The 15,532-nt window shown below is 42.3% G+C and overlaps 1 protein-coding gene across 19 annotated transcripts in view; it reads left to right on the forward strand.

Annotated features, from left to right (window-relative positions):
• The window catches only part of ARPP21 (cAMP regulated phosphoprotein 21), a 142,099-nt gene extending 134,943 nt beyond the window's left edge, over window positions 1-7,156 (forward strand). For 18 of the 19 annotated variants that reach the window (XM_059664211.1, XM_059664217.1, XM_059664224.1 and 15 more), the window contains 2 exons: window positions 5,180-5,325; window positions 6,377-7,156. In XM_059664211.1, the coding sequence (XP_059520194.1) occupies window positions 5,180-5,325; window positions 6,377-6,634 (404 nt within the window). In that variant the 3' untranslated portion in view covers window positions 6,635-7,156. Of the gene's footprint in view, window positions 1-218; window positions 294-5,179; window positions 5,326-6,376 lie in introns of those variants that run through there. The other variant, XR_009448580.1, reaches the window with a different exon arrangement.
• Window positions 7,157-15,532: the final 8,376 nt, after the last annotated feature.

Genomic DNA, 15,532 nt, shown 5'->3' on the forward strand with positions numbered 1-15,532 from the left:
AATGGCCATTGAGCATCTGCCACGTTTAAGAGGTTATGTTAAGGTATGAAAGTTGGAAGAATGTATAAGAAATAGTACTACCATCTAATGAGGAATAGCAAGGATGCCAAAGTCAGAAAACTACAACTTATAGTCCAGCTTTCTCTCCTCGTAGCTGTGTGACCTCTGACAAGTTCCTACATCTCTCTAAATCACACTTTTGTTTTGTTTTATAAAAGGTTAGTACCAGTGACCGCCTCTCAGGATTGTTGTGACAATACGGGAAAAGCTCTTCATTCACTGTTTGGATTAGAGTAAGTGATCACCGAGTAGAGCTGGTTAGCTAGTTTATAACGGAAAGGCTTCAAAGGAGATGAAAGTGTAGAGGAACTGATAGAATTCAAGGAACAAAATAGGCAGATATTGGAAAGTGGCGCAATGCGGGAACTATAAAAAGTCAGCAAAGGAAGAGACAGGCCTGGAAAAGCATTTTTCTTCTTCATATTGTTCCCCAGCTAGGTCACGACTGAGCTCCTGCAACCCCATCACAAAATTATGTGCAAACAGCAGAGATTGGATTCAGAATCCAAGAGCTAGCTCATTCATTAGGGACTTGGAGAAACATTTGTATTTTGACTCTCCCAAGATCAGTGATTTTTATGTTAGCAGGTTATTAATTTCAGTCATTTGCAAAGACCTTCTACCATAGTAAGAAGATGTCACTTAATAAACACAACATGAAAACTACCCTGCTTGCGCGGGTTGGGGAGGTGATGAGGACTGCCTCACTTCTCAGTTAATCTGTTCTGTAGATATTTGTCCTCTTTACACCCTTTCCCCATCTTCAACCTCCAAAACCAGCAGCCAGGGAAACAAAAACCTGAAAGTACAGGTTACTACTTTGTCATTTTCATTCATTTTCAAAATGTTGGATCTGTAACAGAGTATTCAAATAAAGTACAAGCTTAAATAATGTCAATCGTAATCATGCCAATTTATAATCCCCAATCAATTTACATTCCTTGACAGAATATCAATGAGTTATACTCAAACTACAAATAATATCCAATGACGGTTGTATTGTAGTAGAAACACTATTACATATTCAGATTTATGAGACCCAGGCATTTTAAATTTTGTAACTCCTCCATCTTAGGGGGATGCATTCTTCTACTTGCTAGGAGGCATTTGTCCACTCCTAACCTTTTTACGGCCAGAAAATAAAGGAGGCATGTGACTTGAAAATTGAATTAATCTTGACTGAAAGAAATAATAAAAATCACTAATGTCTTCATGGTCTCCACAGCACGCCTACAGGGCAGATACTGGTGGTGTTTCTGTTTCCCAAGATGTATTATATCTTGCTAATCCTCAATAAATATGAAAAACTGATCATTTCACAGCTGAGAATTGACAAACCGGAACACAGTTCTCATTTGAATAGACGAGATAAGCAGGTTGCCACCGACGCTGCCATCTCTGCCTTCGGGTGCGCTGTGTCCCAGGCAGACGCTGTCAGTTCATTCTTAGGTCACTGCTATCGCATTTCTATTTGTCTGTTTCTGGACCAGAGCTCAGATTCACATTCCACACGGCCTCCTTCCTGTCTGAAGGACCACGCTGCTACCTACCTGCTGTAACATAATTTACAGAAATGGGACCTCCAATTAAACTATTCCAGGTGTAAATCTCTTGCCCGGAGAGCAAATTGAGTAACGAATGGGATTCATGAATATAAATTGGGCTTTCTTTATACTTAAGTTTTCATTTCAAAATTGTAGAGCTTCATTCGCTCCCCACATAAATCTTTATTTGCCTTAAGTGTGTTTACTGTGGGAAGGCCAGCGCAGAGCTGGTAGCCCATTGCTATGCATAGCTGAATATTAAAGTGCACAAATCATCAGACGGAGGGGGCGCTGGGAGGGAGTCATGCAGCCTCGGCGTCTGGTCTGGGCTCTCGGCAAAGATGAATCGCGCTCCCACGGACTCTGCCCCTTTACTGGGAAGCGGCCACACCACCTCCTCGCTCTTTTCTCTCCTTGAATATTATCTGATGTGTGCCTTCCAGAACATTCTGTTTACTGAATGTCATCACATCTCTATTATCATAAGATTTATTTTCTCTTTACCCCAGTTTGGGCTTAAAGCTGGTATAATGTTGACTCTCTCCTAGGCCACCTCTATTCACTTTTGAACAAATTCAGTGAAAGGATGGGAGGAGTCACTACGCAAATACATAAATAGAAGCAACTCCCCCTTCCCTCCCCCCACACACCTCTCCTGGCCTCCTCTCTCCCCTGCTGTCCTCTCCTCTTTTTGTCTACATGCTAGCTGTGGGTATCCTGCCAAAGGTCCACTGAGGCCAGCTGGCCTTTCACCATATGACCAAATGCAAGTCAAAAATGTCGGACATTTCTCTCATTTTCAACCTGTACTTTGACTCTTCATCTGGAAATAAGGCTTTATTATATTTACCATCACAGGGACTTCAGAATGGGTTCACACCGCCTACCCTTTGCTATAGAACTAAATGGCCGGGAAGACTGTTTGGCCTAAGTTTTCCACCACCATACCCAGTTATTTTCTGTGTTTCACAATTATTGTTACAATGAATTTGGTGTGGCTAACCTTTTTACCTCCAGAAAAATAAATGGTGTGTGGCTAGGAGAAATGTAAAAACGAAATAGTAAAACAGCAATAGACTTTTTAGAGTCAACAGATATATGAATTAGAGTGGAAGACCTAGACAATGGGAAATAATAGAAGACTTTTTTATGGGCAATTAATATTAAAAGAAATTTGTCCCAAGTGTCTCTGCGTATGAGGCATTCTGGGAGGTAGTGAGGACTGTGACATGGGCTTAGTCACATTTCTTGTTTCCTAGTCTGATGGTTTTCCCCTGCTGTATAAACTGTAAACGATTTTAGCTGATGTTCCTAGTTTAACCCGCAGAGCATATTAAAGGAAGGCCGTAACTGTGTACAGTGGGCACAGTGTGGCTGGTGGGGGTAGGTCACCACTCTTAATCATATTCTTAATAGGTGGTACTTTATAAAACTTGAAAATCACTCATTAAAACTATGAAAATGAAGGCAAGGAATAGGAACGTAAAACAATGGGACATGTAGAGAAAGTCAAAAGGTGACTTTCTAGATTACATACTTGCTCCACCCACTGAATGCGGGCACAGGCAGGCCTCTCAAGCTTGCTGTCCCTGGTAGTCCAGACTGACTACTCCTTGTGTCATCTCTTTGATGAATATAGCTGACCTCTTAACTCAGTGATTCTTGGCAATCCATGTTTCCACACTATTTCTAAAATGGACAAAGATACTTTTTTTGTGTGGCCAAGGATAGGAAAATATTGTCCTCTGTAAAGACTATACTATAATTTTATCCTTTACCTTCCTCAATATAAGGTAAAACTCTCACATGCACTCAAAATATAGATTATTTATTAATAATGCATATCGATTAGGAATGTTTTTACCTTTTGTTCCAATTTTTGAAATCTAGTTGTAAGACTTACTTTAATGTTTATGTTGAGAAAAATCTAAGATCTTAAAGATTCTCCCTCAGAAAATTGTATTAAGAAAGCAGCTGCGGTGGTAATGCAGACTGGTGCAGCTGCTATGAAAAACAGTATGAAGTTTCCACAAAAAGTTAAATATGGAACTGCTATTTGACCCAGAGACCCAACTGCTGGGAATATATCCTAAGAAATCCAAAATACCAACCAGAAAGAATATATGTACCCATATGTTCATAGCAGTGCAATTTCTAATAACTAAGATCTGGAAACAGCCCAAGTGCCCATTAGTAGATGAGTAGATAAAACTGTGGTACATTTATGCCACGGAATACTATGCAGCTGTAAAAAAGAAGGATTGCTTACCCTTTAAGACAGCATGGAAGGACCAGGAGAGTATTATGCTAAGAACACTATTAAGCAAAATAAGCCAATCAGAGAAAGAAAAGTTTCATATGATCTCACTCATATGTGGAATCTAATGAACAAAATGAACTGATGAGCAAAATAGATCCAGAGTCAGACCGATGAATCTCGGGGGGAAGGCAGGGGTGCGTGGGTGGGTGGATAGAGATTAACCAAAGAACTTGTATACATATATGCATAACACATGGACACAGACAATAGGGTGGTGAAGGTCTGGGGGTTGAGGAGATGGGTGTGGAGTGGGGGAGGTAAATGGGGGATAAAGGGGTGCAACTTTAATACTTTCAACAATAAAGATTAAAAAGAGAGAGAGAAGCTGCACTGATTCCTAGGTACTCAGTGCATTTAATAACTCGGGCTCTGGAAGGACCTTGTTGACAGCAGGAAGCAAATTTGTTTCATTTCTCTGCCACCATAACAGTTCACCTAAGTCGTCACTTTTCCCCAACATGGACAAGAACAGTTCACAGTCTTCCTTTAAGAATACTTAAACTACTTCTTGTGGTGATTAAAATAATTAGAACACATAAATGCTGGCCCACCAAAAGAAAAGAAACTCAATTACCCACCCAGAAGGACACAAACATAAAATTTTTACATGTTGCCTTCTGGATCATCTGTTACATGTACATGGTCACATATTGGAGTGTTTTACCAGAACGTTCTCCCAGAACAAAAACATGCAGTTCCTTTCACTTGCTGTTGTGATCTTTTGTCTAAAGAAAAGGACATTGAGTCAGTCAGGGAGGGAATCGTTTCGTTCATGAGGACACAGAAAGTAGAATTCATGTTTGGTGCCCTTGGGGTGACATGAGGTTATGCAGAAAGGTGAAAAAGTAAAGAGTGTGTCAATTTAATTAGAAAAGAACTTGACAATCTGTGAATTCTCCAAATATCATCAAAACCAAAGCAAAAGACATAGGAAAGATAAAAATTATATCTGTCAACTGATGTCAATAGAGGTGCCTGTGTTTGTCATGAATTTACCATTGGCACAACATGCTCATTGGATTATTCTGCATGAAGATGGAAATACCAGTCAATTTTGGAGAGCCATACTCTTGTCCCCTCTTAGAACCCCCACCCAAAAAAAGCATTCTTACAAAGCAAGCATTTGGATAACACTTTCCTAATGTGGAGATTGAGATGTCTGAAGGTTGGCTTGTAAACAAATGCTCTCACCCCACCAAATATCACTTGTGTTTTTCCTGGCACAACCAGTTCAAAAGGTGGTTTTCCTTTGCAGGTTACCAGCCCGTCTTGTCTGGTCAACAGGGGTTCCAAGGCCTGATGGGAGTGCAGCAGGCTCAGAGTCAGAGCGTCATGAGCAACCAACCAGGAACTCCGGTGCAAAGTGTGATGGTCTCCTACCCAACAATGTCTTCTTATCAGGTGCACATCAGTAGGGTTATAACATAGCACTGGCCAAACAACAGGCTGTGGGTACACCCCATGCTGGGTGGGTGCTAGGCACAGCCACTATTCATAGTTGACTTTGAGTCAAGGTTATAACAGACGAATAGAACATGGGAAATGCTTGCTTCTATAATTACTGTGGCATGTGGCTGCCTTGCCAGTGTGGTGCCACATAAACTTTCTATTCATGCAAGAAAAGTCTTTAGTCCAAACTTCTGTTGATGAAGACCTTTGGGGGTTCTATAGAAATGTTGCTTATTGGGAGAAAGCCCTCAAATTACCATTCATTTTTTTACATACTCCCCCAAAACTTCATTTTACCACAATTATAAGTTATGAGATTTTAAAATGGCATCTCAGATTCATTCAAAGGACATTTATGGAGCCCAACAACTGCATTTTCCACAGTGTTATGCACTCTAGAAGAGGAAGTGAAGGGTAGTAAAATGCTTTCATCATTGTGTTTAGCTGCACCAAGTAACCAGGTACTTCTGGCCCTGAAGAATCTATCCTCAGTCCTCCTGCCCTGACAGTCCTTACTCACACTGTGCCAATGTCTACCTCCAGCTCCATGTTAGATGTTCTTTAAAGCTGAGAGGGACTTAGGTGCCTGGGACAAAAGCCCCTCTTGCTCTAGGCCACTTTGTTTGCATAAAACCAGAACAGGAGCATGGCTTTCCCAACAGAGAAATCCAGAATGGAGGTCCAGAGTGCTGTTCCAGGATGGTAACAAGAGAGGACAGAAGTCAAAACTAACAGCTCTGCACGTTTTCTGCATGCCAGACATGTACCAAGCATCGTACATCATCCTTGCAATCCCCTAGGAGGCACTTGAAGTACCTGACATTATGCAAATGGTCTAGGAAATCAGAGAGGTTAAGTGTCTTGTCCAATGTGAAACAGCAAATAAAAGATAGAGCTGAGATTCGTGAACCCCAAAACTTGACTATTATTCACATCACAGTACCTCGTTGCACACCCCAAAAGAACCTCTTCATGAACAGTTCTCTCTTGTGTCTTTCTGCAGGTGCCAATGACCCAGGGTTCTCAAGGACTGCCCCAGCAGTCATACCAACAGCCAATCATGCTACCTAACCAGACAGGTCAAGGGTCACTCCCAGCCACTGGAATGCCTGTTTACTGTAACGTCACACCGCCGACCCCTCAGAACAACCTTCGGCTGATTGGCCCACACTGTCCCTCCAGCACTGTCCCCGTGATGTCAGCTAGCTGCAGGACAAACTGTGCGAGTATGAGCAATGCCGGCTGGCAGGTCAAATTCTGAGCGCTCTGGCTGTGGTACGTTTCTTCAGATATTACTCATGGCCTTTATGGGAAGAGGAGCAAAAATGGGAAAACTGGCTGAGGACTTAACTATTCACTCAACACTCAAATGATTGCTGCTGGTATTCTGTAAAAAAAAACAAACAACAAAACAAAACAAAGACTAATACACACATTAGCTGGTTAATGGTGCATATTTCTGTCATGTCTGCTAGGTATGCCTTTTATAGCTTAGCTAGTGACATGAATTCATCAAGGTAAGGTTTTCTCCTACCACTGAATACCACTGTGTAGACCATAATATCCCTAATTTGGATTATTAGTTTTGTACTTTGTGTTGAGTTTGTGATGCTAAAAGTATTTAAAAATTATATACTGAACTCATACTGTACCAAAGCTGTAATGGAAAAGCAAAGAATCGATGATTGGAAGGAATAATTTATATACACTATAGAGTTTTCTTTTTTTAATGGATATATACTGTATTGTAGTGTTCAATCAAAAATAAAACTATTTGACCTTATGGAGGAAGGTCATGTTTTTACCACCAGTTTGGTTCACTCTCTCTTCCAATATGTGTTTTCTTATATGTCACTGGTTTCCCCTTTGAGCTCTATTTCATGAATAAGGCACGGAACAGATGTTCCAGGGGTTTGTAAGTGAACTGGAATCACATTGTAGGCAAACACTTAGCCAACTGCAATCCCTTGTCCTCATTCGACAGGGGTCCCAGGAGTTAGATGGCATCTATTTCATCCATTGGTTGACTTCACATTTTTGAAATATATACCTTGGTTTTAATATTAGGCCTATAGAATACATGTAGCTATTCTTCCCCAGTCAGGAAAACCTGAGTGTCTTGGTAACAGCAGTCCTATATCAAACCCTGTTTTACCTTCATTCAAGTTCCATCTACCTGGAAAATAAGATTTCTTCTCTTAAGGGGAAATTAGCAGGGGGGTGCTCTAATTCCATTGATTATATTGAGTCATACAATGTCACGTGCCACTCGTATTTGACTCAGAGGCTAATGTTTGTCCCAGTAACTGAATAAGGTAAAATATAGCAATCATTTAGTCACAAAGATTCAGAACATTGGCAAAAACTTCTTTAAAGAGGCTTGCTCCAGGCACTGGCCAGGTAGCTTGATTGGTTAGAGCACTGTCCCAGCATACCGACATTGTGAGTTCGATCTCGGGTAAGGGTGCAGACAAGAATCAACAAGGAATGCATAAATAAGTGAATAACAAATCGATGTTTCCTTCTCTCTTCCCCTTCCTCTATCTAAAAATCAATCAATAAAAATGTTTTAAATAAAATAAAAAGTAAAAGAGCCTTCTTTCTATTTAATTCCAAAACATTTACTCTCCTGTAGATTCTGCGATTAAGATTGACTTGACAAATAATAACAGAACTTTGAATGTCAGCTTTGGCCCACTGATAGGTTTTATAGGAATAAAATCCCAGAGCTTTTGCTTTACTTTCATAGCACCTGACTAGTAGTTTTGTTATTTAATACCATCTGCCTAAAAACTATTATTACCAATAAGAGGGATGTGCAAAGTATATCTGAATAATCCCCACTTAGCATCATAGCCAACTTGGTCATTTACAGTTGAAATTGAAACAAATTGTTTGGGCTTCCTAAGTAATATATAAGTAATATCCTAGAATAGCAGTTTCTCAATTAAAGGGTGTCCCAAAATTCACTCAAGGAGTAATTTTGATAGAAAACACAGGTTTATAATTAAAAATTATAAATTCTTTATTGATTCATAAAGTATACAGTATAGGGTTATGTATGGAATAGCATATCAGGTAAATGGCCTCCACAGCTTTGCTGGCACATACGCACTCTTTTGTTGAAATTTTCCATGACCGTTTTGCATAAATGTGGCTGAATTTCAATGAGGTTCATTTTCATCTTGATGGCTTGGTTTATCGACAAAATGGTCACATTTGGGGTTCATAAAATCCACAAGTAATTGTTGAGAAAAAAATGCATCTACAGTGTATCACTGTTTGGTGCGGATTTTGGGCTGGAGGCATCATTGGACCATTGTTCTTCAAAAATGCGGCTGCTCAGGCAATAACAAAAGAGTGCATATGTGCCAGCAAAGCTGTGGAGGCCATTTACCCGATATGCTATTCCATACATAACCCTATACTGTATACTTTACGAATCAATAAAAAATTTACAATTTTTAATTATAAACCTGTGTTTCCTATCAAAATTACTTCTTTTTTTCTTTTTTTTTTTAAATATATTTTATTGATTTTTCACAGAGATGAAGGGAGAGAGGTAGAGTCAGAAACATCGATGAGAGAGAAACATCGATCAGCTGCCTCCTGCACATCCCCCACCGGGGATGTGCCCGCAACCCAGGCACATGCCCCTGACCGGATTCGAACCCGGGACCTCTCAGTCCGCAGGCTGACGCTCCATCCACTGAGCCAAACCAGTTTTGGCTCAAAATTACTTATTGCGTGAATTTTGGGACACCCTTTATTTCCATGGAAGACTCCTTTCTTAGGATACTTGTCATTGTTATATGAAAAAGACCATAGACAATTATAATTGGGAGACATGGTTGATGAAGGTTAAATGATCTTTTAAAAAACCTTCTGATTTATGCAAGCCTTTAATCTATCAGTTTATATCATGAATTTCCAAGAGGGAGACATAATGTGTACAGTTCCTCAAACTTAATTGAACACAATATCCATTTATCACAGACTATATCAAAAGACTAATATCATGAAGAACATTTTTAAAAAATCATAGTAGAGAGTCCCAAAACAAGAGTGCAAGTATAGTTACTTTATTTCTATAGAAGCCATGTCATATATAAAAATGCAATATCACAACCCTACTTCCGATAGCTTTTGGTGACTGAGTGCACACTTCCTCCATGAATGTGTAAACCTAGAAGGTATGCCATATTGCCAATATTTCTAGACCTTTTTTATTTTCAAATTTATTAACATTGAAGAACTTGGTATTTATACTTATATCTAAAACTATGGTAATAGCTCTATAGATATAGAAGTATAGGTATCTCTAATGATCCTGTACACCTCTATGTGAGTATGACAGGGATGAGGGACTTAACGCATTCATTTATTGCACACTTACTGATTTCCAGACCTTGAGCCACAGTTGGTGAAGCCCCTGCTCTTAGGAAGTTTATGAGCTTTCAGAATTAACTATAGCAGTCTATAAATCACTAAAAATATAGGAAATCAGTCACAGGTCTCATGGGAAAAATACATGTTAAAGATAGGTTTTTTTAGAGAAGGAGCAGATGGTTTTTGGCTGTGGTTTTATGAGGCTTTTTACCACACCGATGAAATTTGGGCATGCAGACATGATGGTGGAAGAGTTATAGTCCCAGGCAAGAAAAATGCCTGAAAGAAAAGGAAAGAAGCAGGAAACACGAGCATCATAATTCAGGTTGATTGGAGTAGGAGGTGACTAGATAGAAGGAGGGGACAGGTTGAGTATTTGGAAATTCATTATGGGCCTGGTTGGCATGACCTTGAAAGCCAAAGAGTTAACAGGCGAACAGAAGCTTCTGAAGATGTTTGAATGAAAGGTAATATGATCTCAGCCACAGTTTATAAAGAAGTTTGGGCCGCAAGAAGTAGGATGGAATAGAGTTGAAAAGGCTCTTCCCTCAGCAACTGGGGATGAACACGAGAGTTAAGGTCTGGCACTGAGCTGCAGCTACAGCATGGCTGGAATAAGTCAGAGCCAGTACTAGCTTCTAAGTCTTAACTCTTAGCAACTCACTGCATGCATGGCAAAGCTTTGGCGGTGTGTATCTTGTCTTTGCCTCTTGGACAGAAACGCCTGCATGTAAGTGCCCTATCTTTGGCTCCATTACAAGGCACGGTTACTATAACCTGTCAGGGTAAGACAAACGAAGACTGAGCCGAAGTTGGAGACAGCATGGGAAGGCTGCCAGTCCCCATCACAGTATATTTGGTATCAATATACAATATGCAGTGAAATCTGATACAAATTCCTATTCCTTCTTTTTTAAAAAAAAAGGTGAGAACTCTCATTCATTATGCCTCAGAAAAAAATAAAATTGTTTTCTGTACCTTGTGGATGCCACTTCTCCACAAGACCAGAAACCCTTGCTTCTTCCCATGTGATTGGCCCCAAGCCCCCTCTACCAAGAAAGTTGTTCTCTCCAGAGCTTTGAGATTATTTTCCTACAGCTCTCAACTTCAGTGTTTGTCTCAAGTTCAAACCTGTATCACACGTCTTCTGTGGGGTGTTGTGACCTCCCATCTTCTCTACAGAACGAGTTGCCACTATTTTGTGATATCAGTGGCAAGAGCGTCTCCCTCTTTGACGGGTCCTCCTGCTCTAAGGCACTGTGTGCACACAGCGGGGGTGAGAGGCATCTGGTAATCTCCTGTAGAGGAAAATCACTTCCTGATTGATGTCCTCACACAGATCTGATTCTTCCATTGGGCATGAGGCCGACTTCTCTCACACAATATTCACCAGAAGCGCAGGGAGCGCCGGGATGCTTGTGTTTGTTATTTGATTGGTTTTGTTTTGCTGCTTTATTCCATTTTACTCTCCATGTTGGCACAGAAGGAGGGGAGCGAGGTCAGAAATTGAGCAAACAGGGGAAGACGTGAACCTGAATAGGGGTGAACACTGCAACTGGATTGGATAGACAGTCACGGAACAAACCCAGCAGGGATTCACGGTGAGGCACAGGCCCAGACCGGCAACATCTGGTTGGAGGAGAGTCGTTCTGAGTGCTCACAGCTTCACTCCTTCAGTGTCTGGTACAGAGAGGGGACTGGAGGCTTTGCAGGGGTGGGGAGGGAGAAAATAGGGCAGAGAGAGAGAGAGGTCCTGGTATTCAAAATAGAGCAGCTTATTGGAAAGTTTTGATTCACTTTCTTGCTAAAAGATCCAGTGGGCCTAGGAAATACTTCTATGAATGGCCCTAGAAAATACTTCTGGCTAATGGTGGTGGCAAGATAGGGCCATACTGCTTCCTCCGTTTCCCCAAAGTTTTCAGTGTGTTAGTATCTTGGAGACCGTCAATGTTCACGTCGCCATGATGCTATAAGACTCCCCCGCTTCCTGCAGTTTGATTTCTTTTGTATGTGGAGTTGGCAGCTGCCTCTCCTGGGTTCTTAAGCAAGAACGTCAGTAGACACCTCTGTCTGTGCAAATGTGTTCTCCCCTTTTGTGTAAAAGACAGCTAATGCAGGGCCACGTCTCCCTGAAGAAATAGGAGTGTGCTTCCCTTTCCATTACAGGAACATTGGAAGAAACACCAAGTACATAGCACAGTCTGGATTATTTGACACAAATAACTCAGTCCCATGAATTGTTTCTAAGCTGATGAAAAACAGACACAGGAAAATCGCCAGATTGTTTGAAGAAATAGCACGACCTACCTGTCTTTTCCGAGTGTTTTAAAGTTTTAGTCTGTAAGAATGAGGCCACATTTTCCAAGGAGATGCACAAGCCAATTTCATCCTTTTCAAAAGAGAGAGGAGTTACTTAAGGTGCCTAATAGCAGTGTAATAGAGAGCAATGGCCTGCGACTGAAAAAGCAGCAATTTAAATTGGACATTAAGAAAATTTCACTCGAAGCAAGGGCAATTATGCCATGAAATCATTTCCGAAGGGAGAAGCAGGGAGATGCCATTAAAAGACGTGTTTAAAAAAGAGGAGATGAAAACAATTGCAGCTGAACCTGCAGGAGGATCGTTTTATGATTTATTGCTTAGCTAGGCCTGCATGTCATCCTCACTGGAGAGTGCCCAGGCTCAGGGAGCTGACTTTACAGCAGGGAGGGAGCTGTATTCTATTTTGTATTCTACTCTGTATTCTATTTCTCTTCATGCAAAAACGTAAAGCTACAAATGGAATATGTATAACAGAGGCAAGGAGAACCTGGGGTCCTCTAGTTATTCAAAATCTACTCTGTGTCTTACAATATTTTTAAACACACAGTTATCCATATCTATTATCTATTTCTATCTATCTAATCTTATGTATATTTTCAAGAAACTAATTGATTGATTTGTTCAAATCAGTGGCTTTAAGCAGCTGGTGTTACTGGCAGAGGATGCGAGGCCTGGTTGTCTTTCACACCAATACAGGGCTCTACCTGCAGCGTGGGATCTAAAATGCGTCCTTTGCCTGAAGTCAGAAGCCGAGTTGAAGTCTTGCACTGGGGTTGTGCAAGGCCCATGGACCTCTCACAGTTTCACACTCACATTTGTAAATGGAAAGGTGGAATGCCCTATCAGCTGAACAGTGTTCACTAATAGAGGACGGTCTAGTTTTCAGTGCATCCTTGTATGTGATTCTGAATGAAAAAGAAGCTGCCACATTGGCCTACAAAATGCCCCGAAACTCTCACTATTAAGGTACACTCTGGCAACCTATGCATTTTAGTGGCTGTTTTATATCTTCTCTTGTGCTATCTAAGAGGAACCCATCATGGCAGTCTCCTTTCCCATCTTGCGATCCCCTAACTCCGTGGTTGGTAAACCGTGGCTCGTGAGCCACATCCGGCTCTTTGGCCCCTTGAGTGTGGCTCTTCCACAAAATACCACGTGCAGGCGCGCACGTACAGTGTGATTGAAACTTTGTGGCCCATGCGCAGAAGTCAGGATTTTGTGGAAGAGCTGGTATTTTGTGGAAGAGCCACACTCCAGGGGCCAGAGAGCCTCATGTGGCTCATGAGCCGCGGTTTGCCGAGCTGCAGTTTGCCGACCACTGCCCTAATTCACTCTGGAAAAGGGGCATATCACACCTTACTCAGTCTACATCAGTATATGAGACACCTACACTATCACTGGCCCTTGTATGTAATGGGTGTGTCTACCTGGGACAATTGGAAGACGCAGTGTTTGTATTCAGCCTTATTTACACGTAAGTGTGTAAGCACCACACTACTCCTGGGTGGACACACACTGTGACTGTGGCTGCCTGAATGTGGGCTCAGTGTCCTATGGATGGTCAAGCCATGAAGGCAGAGGACTCAGAAGTGCCTCCAGAAATCCTGCCTTAGATTCCAATGTCTGCTAGATTAAAGTAGATGAAAATCCCAAGTAAGTCAGGTGATGGATATAGTAGCTAACATGACGAGGGGAATCCATTTACAGTGCATACATAGATCAAATCATCATGTTGTACACTTTCATACCTCACAATTTTCTCAATTATACCTCAATGAAGCTGAAGTAAAGAATCCTAAATATAAAATGCAAAGCCATAAAATGTTAGAAGAAACCTTGGGAGAACATCTTTATGTCCTCAGGTTATGTACTAATCTTTTTAGAGAAGACAGAAAAATCACAATAAAGAAAAATTATTAGGAAATTGGGATTACCATACAATATAAAAATCCTATAAAAACAACACCAGGGCAAGGTAAAAAGAGAAGCTATTGACTAGAAAATATTCTATGTACTCAAAATATATAAATCAGTAAAAAATACACATAACCCAAAAGAAAAATAAAGAACTGAATTAAACAATCAATTCACTGAATAGTAAACTTGCATGCTCAAAACATGTACACTAATAAAAGAGAAACATGGTAATTGGCATACGACCGCTACCCTTTTCATTGGCTAATCAGCGAGATATGCAAATTAACTGTCAGCCAAGACAGCGGCTGGCCGCCAGGCAGCTTGAAACTAACATGAGGCTTGCTTGCCGCAGTGACGGAGGAAACCAACGTTCCCCACCTGCGGCTGCAGGCCTCTGAGTGGGCAGTTTAAGAAACATTGTAACAAATACCGCCGGACTTCAGCCAGCAGATTCGCAACATTGTAAGCAAAGGCCAGAAACCTACTTTCAGCCGTGGAGGCCTAAGAGCTGGAGCCAAGCCTCAAGGTAAAGCTGGCCCAGAATAAAAAAAGAAAAAAGAAAAAAAGGAGTGGTTGGGAACTTCAGTCACTCCCAGCCTGAAAACACCCTCAGCCCCTCACCCAGACTGGCCAGGCACCCCAGTGGGGACCCCCACCCTGATCCAGGACACCCTTCAGGGCAAACCAGCCGGCCCCACCCATGCACCAGGCTTCTACCCTATATAGTAAAAGGGTAATATGCCTCCCGGCACCGGGATCAGCGTGACAGGGGGCAGCGCCCAAACCCCCTGATCGCCCTGCAGCTCTGTGTGTGACAGGGGACAGGGCCCCAACCCCCTGAGCAGCCCTGTTCTGTGCCTGATAGGGGGGAGCTCCCAAACCCCCGACCCCCACGGGCCCTGCTCTGTGTGTGATGGGGTAGAGCCATAACCTCCCCATCAGCCATGCCCTGAGTGTGACAGTGGCGGCGCCCCAACCCCCTGATCGGCCCTGCTCTGTGGGTGATAGAGGGCGTGCCCCAACCCCCTGATGGGCCCTGCTCTGCGTGTGACGGGGGCAGCGCCCCAACCCCCTGATTGCCCTGCTCTGTGCGTGACAGGGGGTGGCGCCACAACCTCCCCATTGACCCTGCCTTGAGTATGACAGGGGACGGTGCCCCAACCCCCCAATTGGCCCTACCCTAAGCGTGACTGAGGGTGGCATCACAACCTCCCAATCTGCCCTGCTCTGTGCATGACGGGGTGGCGCCCCAACTCCCCAATCGGCCCTGCTCTGAGCCCGACTAGGGGCTGCACCTAGGGATTGGGCCTGCCCTCTGCCACCCGGGAGCAGGCCTAAACCAGCAGGTCATTATCTCCCGAGGGGTCCCAGACTGCAAGAGGGCACAGGCCGGGCTGAGGGACCCCCCCCCTCCCCGAGTACACAAATTTTTGTGCACCGGGCCTCTAGTATTTAAATAAAAACTCAATATCACTAGAGATCAGGAAAATGATAAGTTTAAAATTCCAGATATTATTTTACTGTCAATCAC

This window comes from Myotis daubentonii, chromosome 14 (genome assembly GCF_963259705.1).
Source record: "Myotis daubentonii chromosome 14, mMyoDau2.1, whole genome shotgun sequence".
NCBI classification, from domain to species: domain Eukaryota; kingdom Metazoa; phylum Chordata; class Mammalia; order Chiroptera; family Vespertilionidae; genus Myotis; species Myotis daubentonii.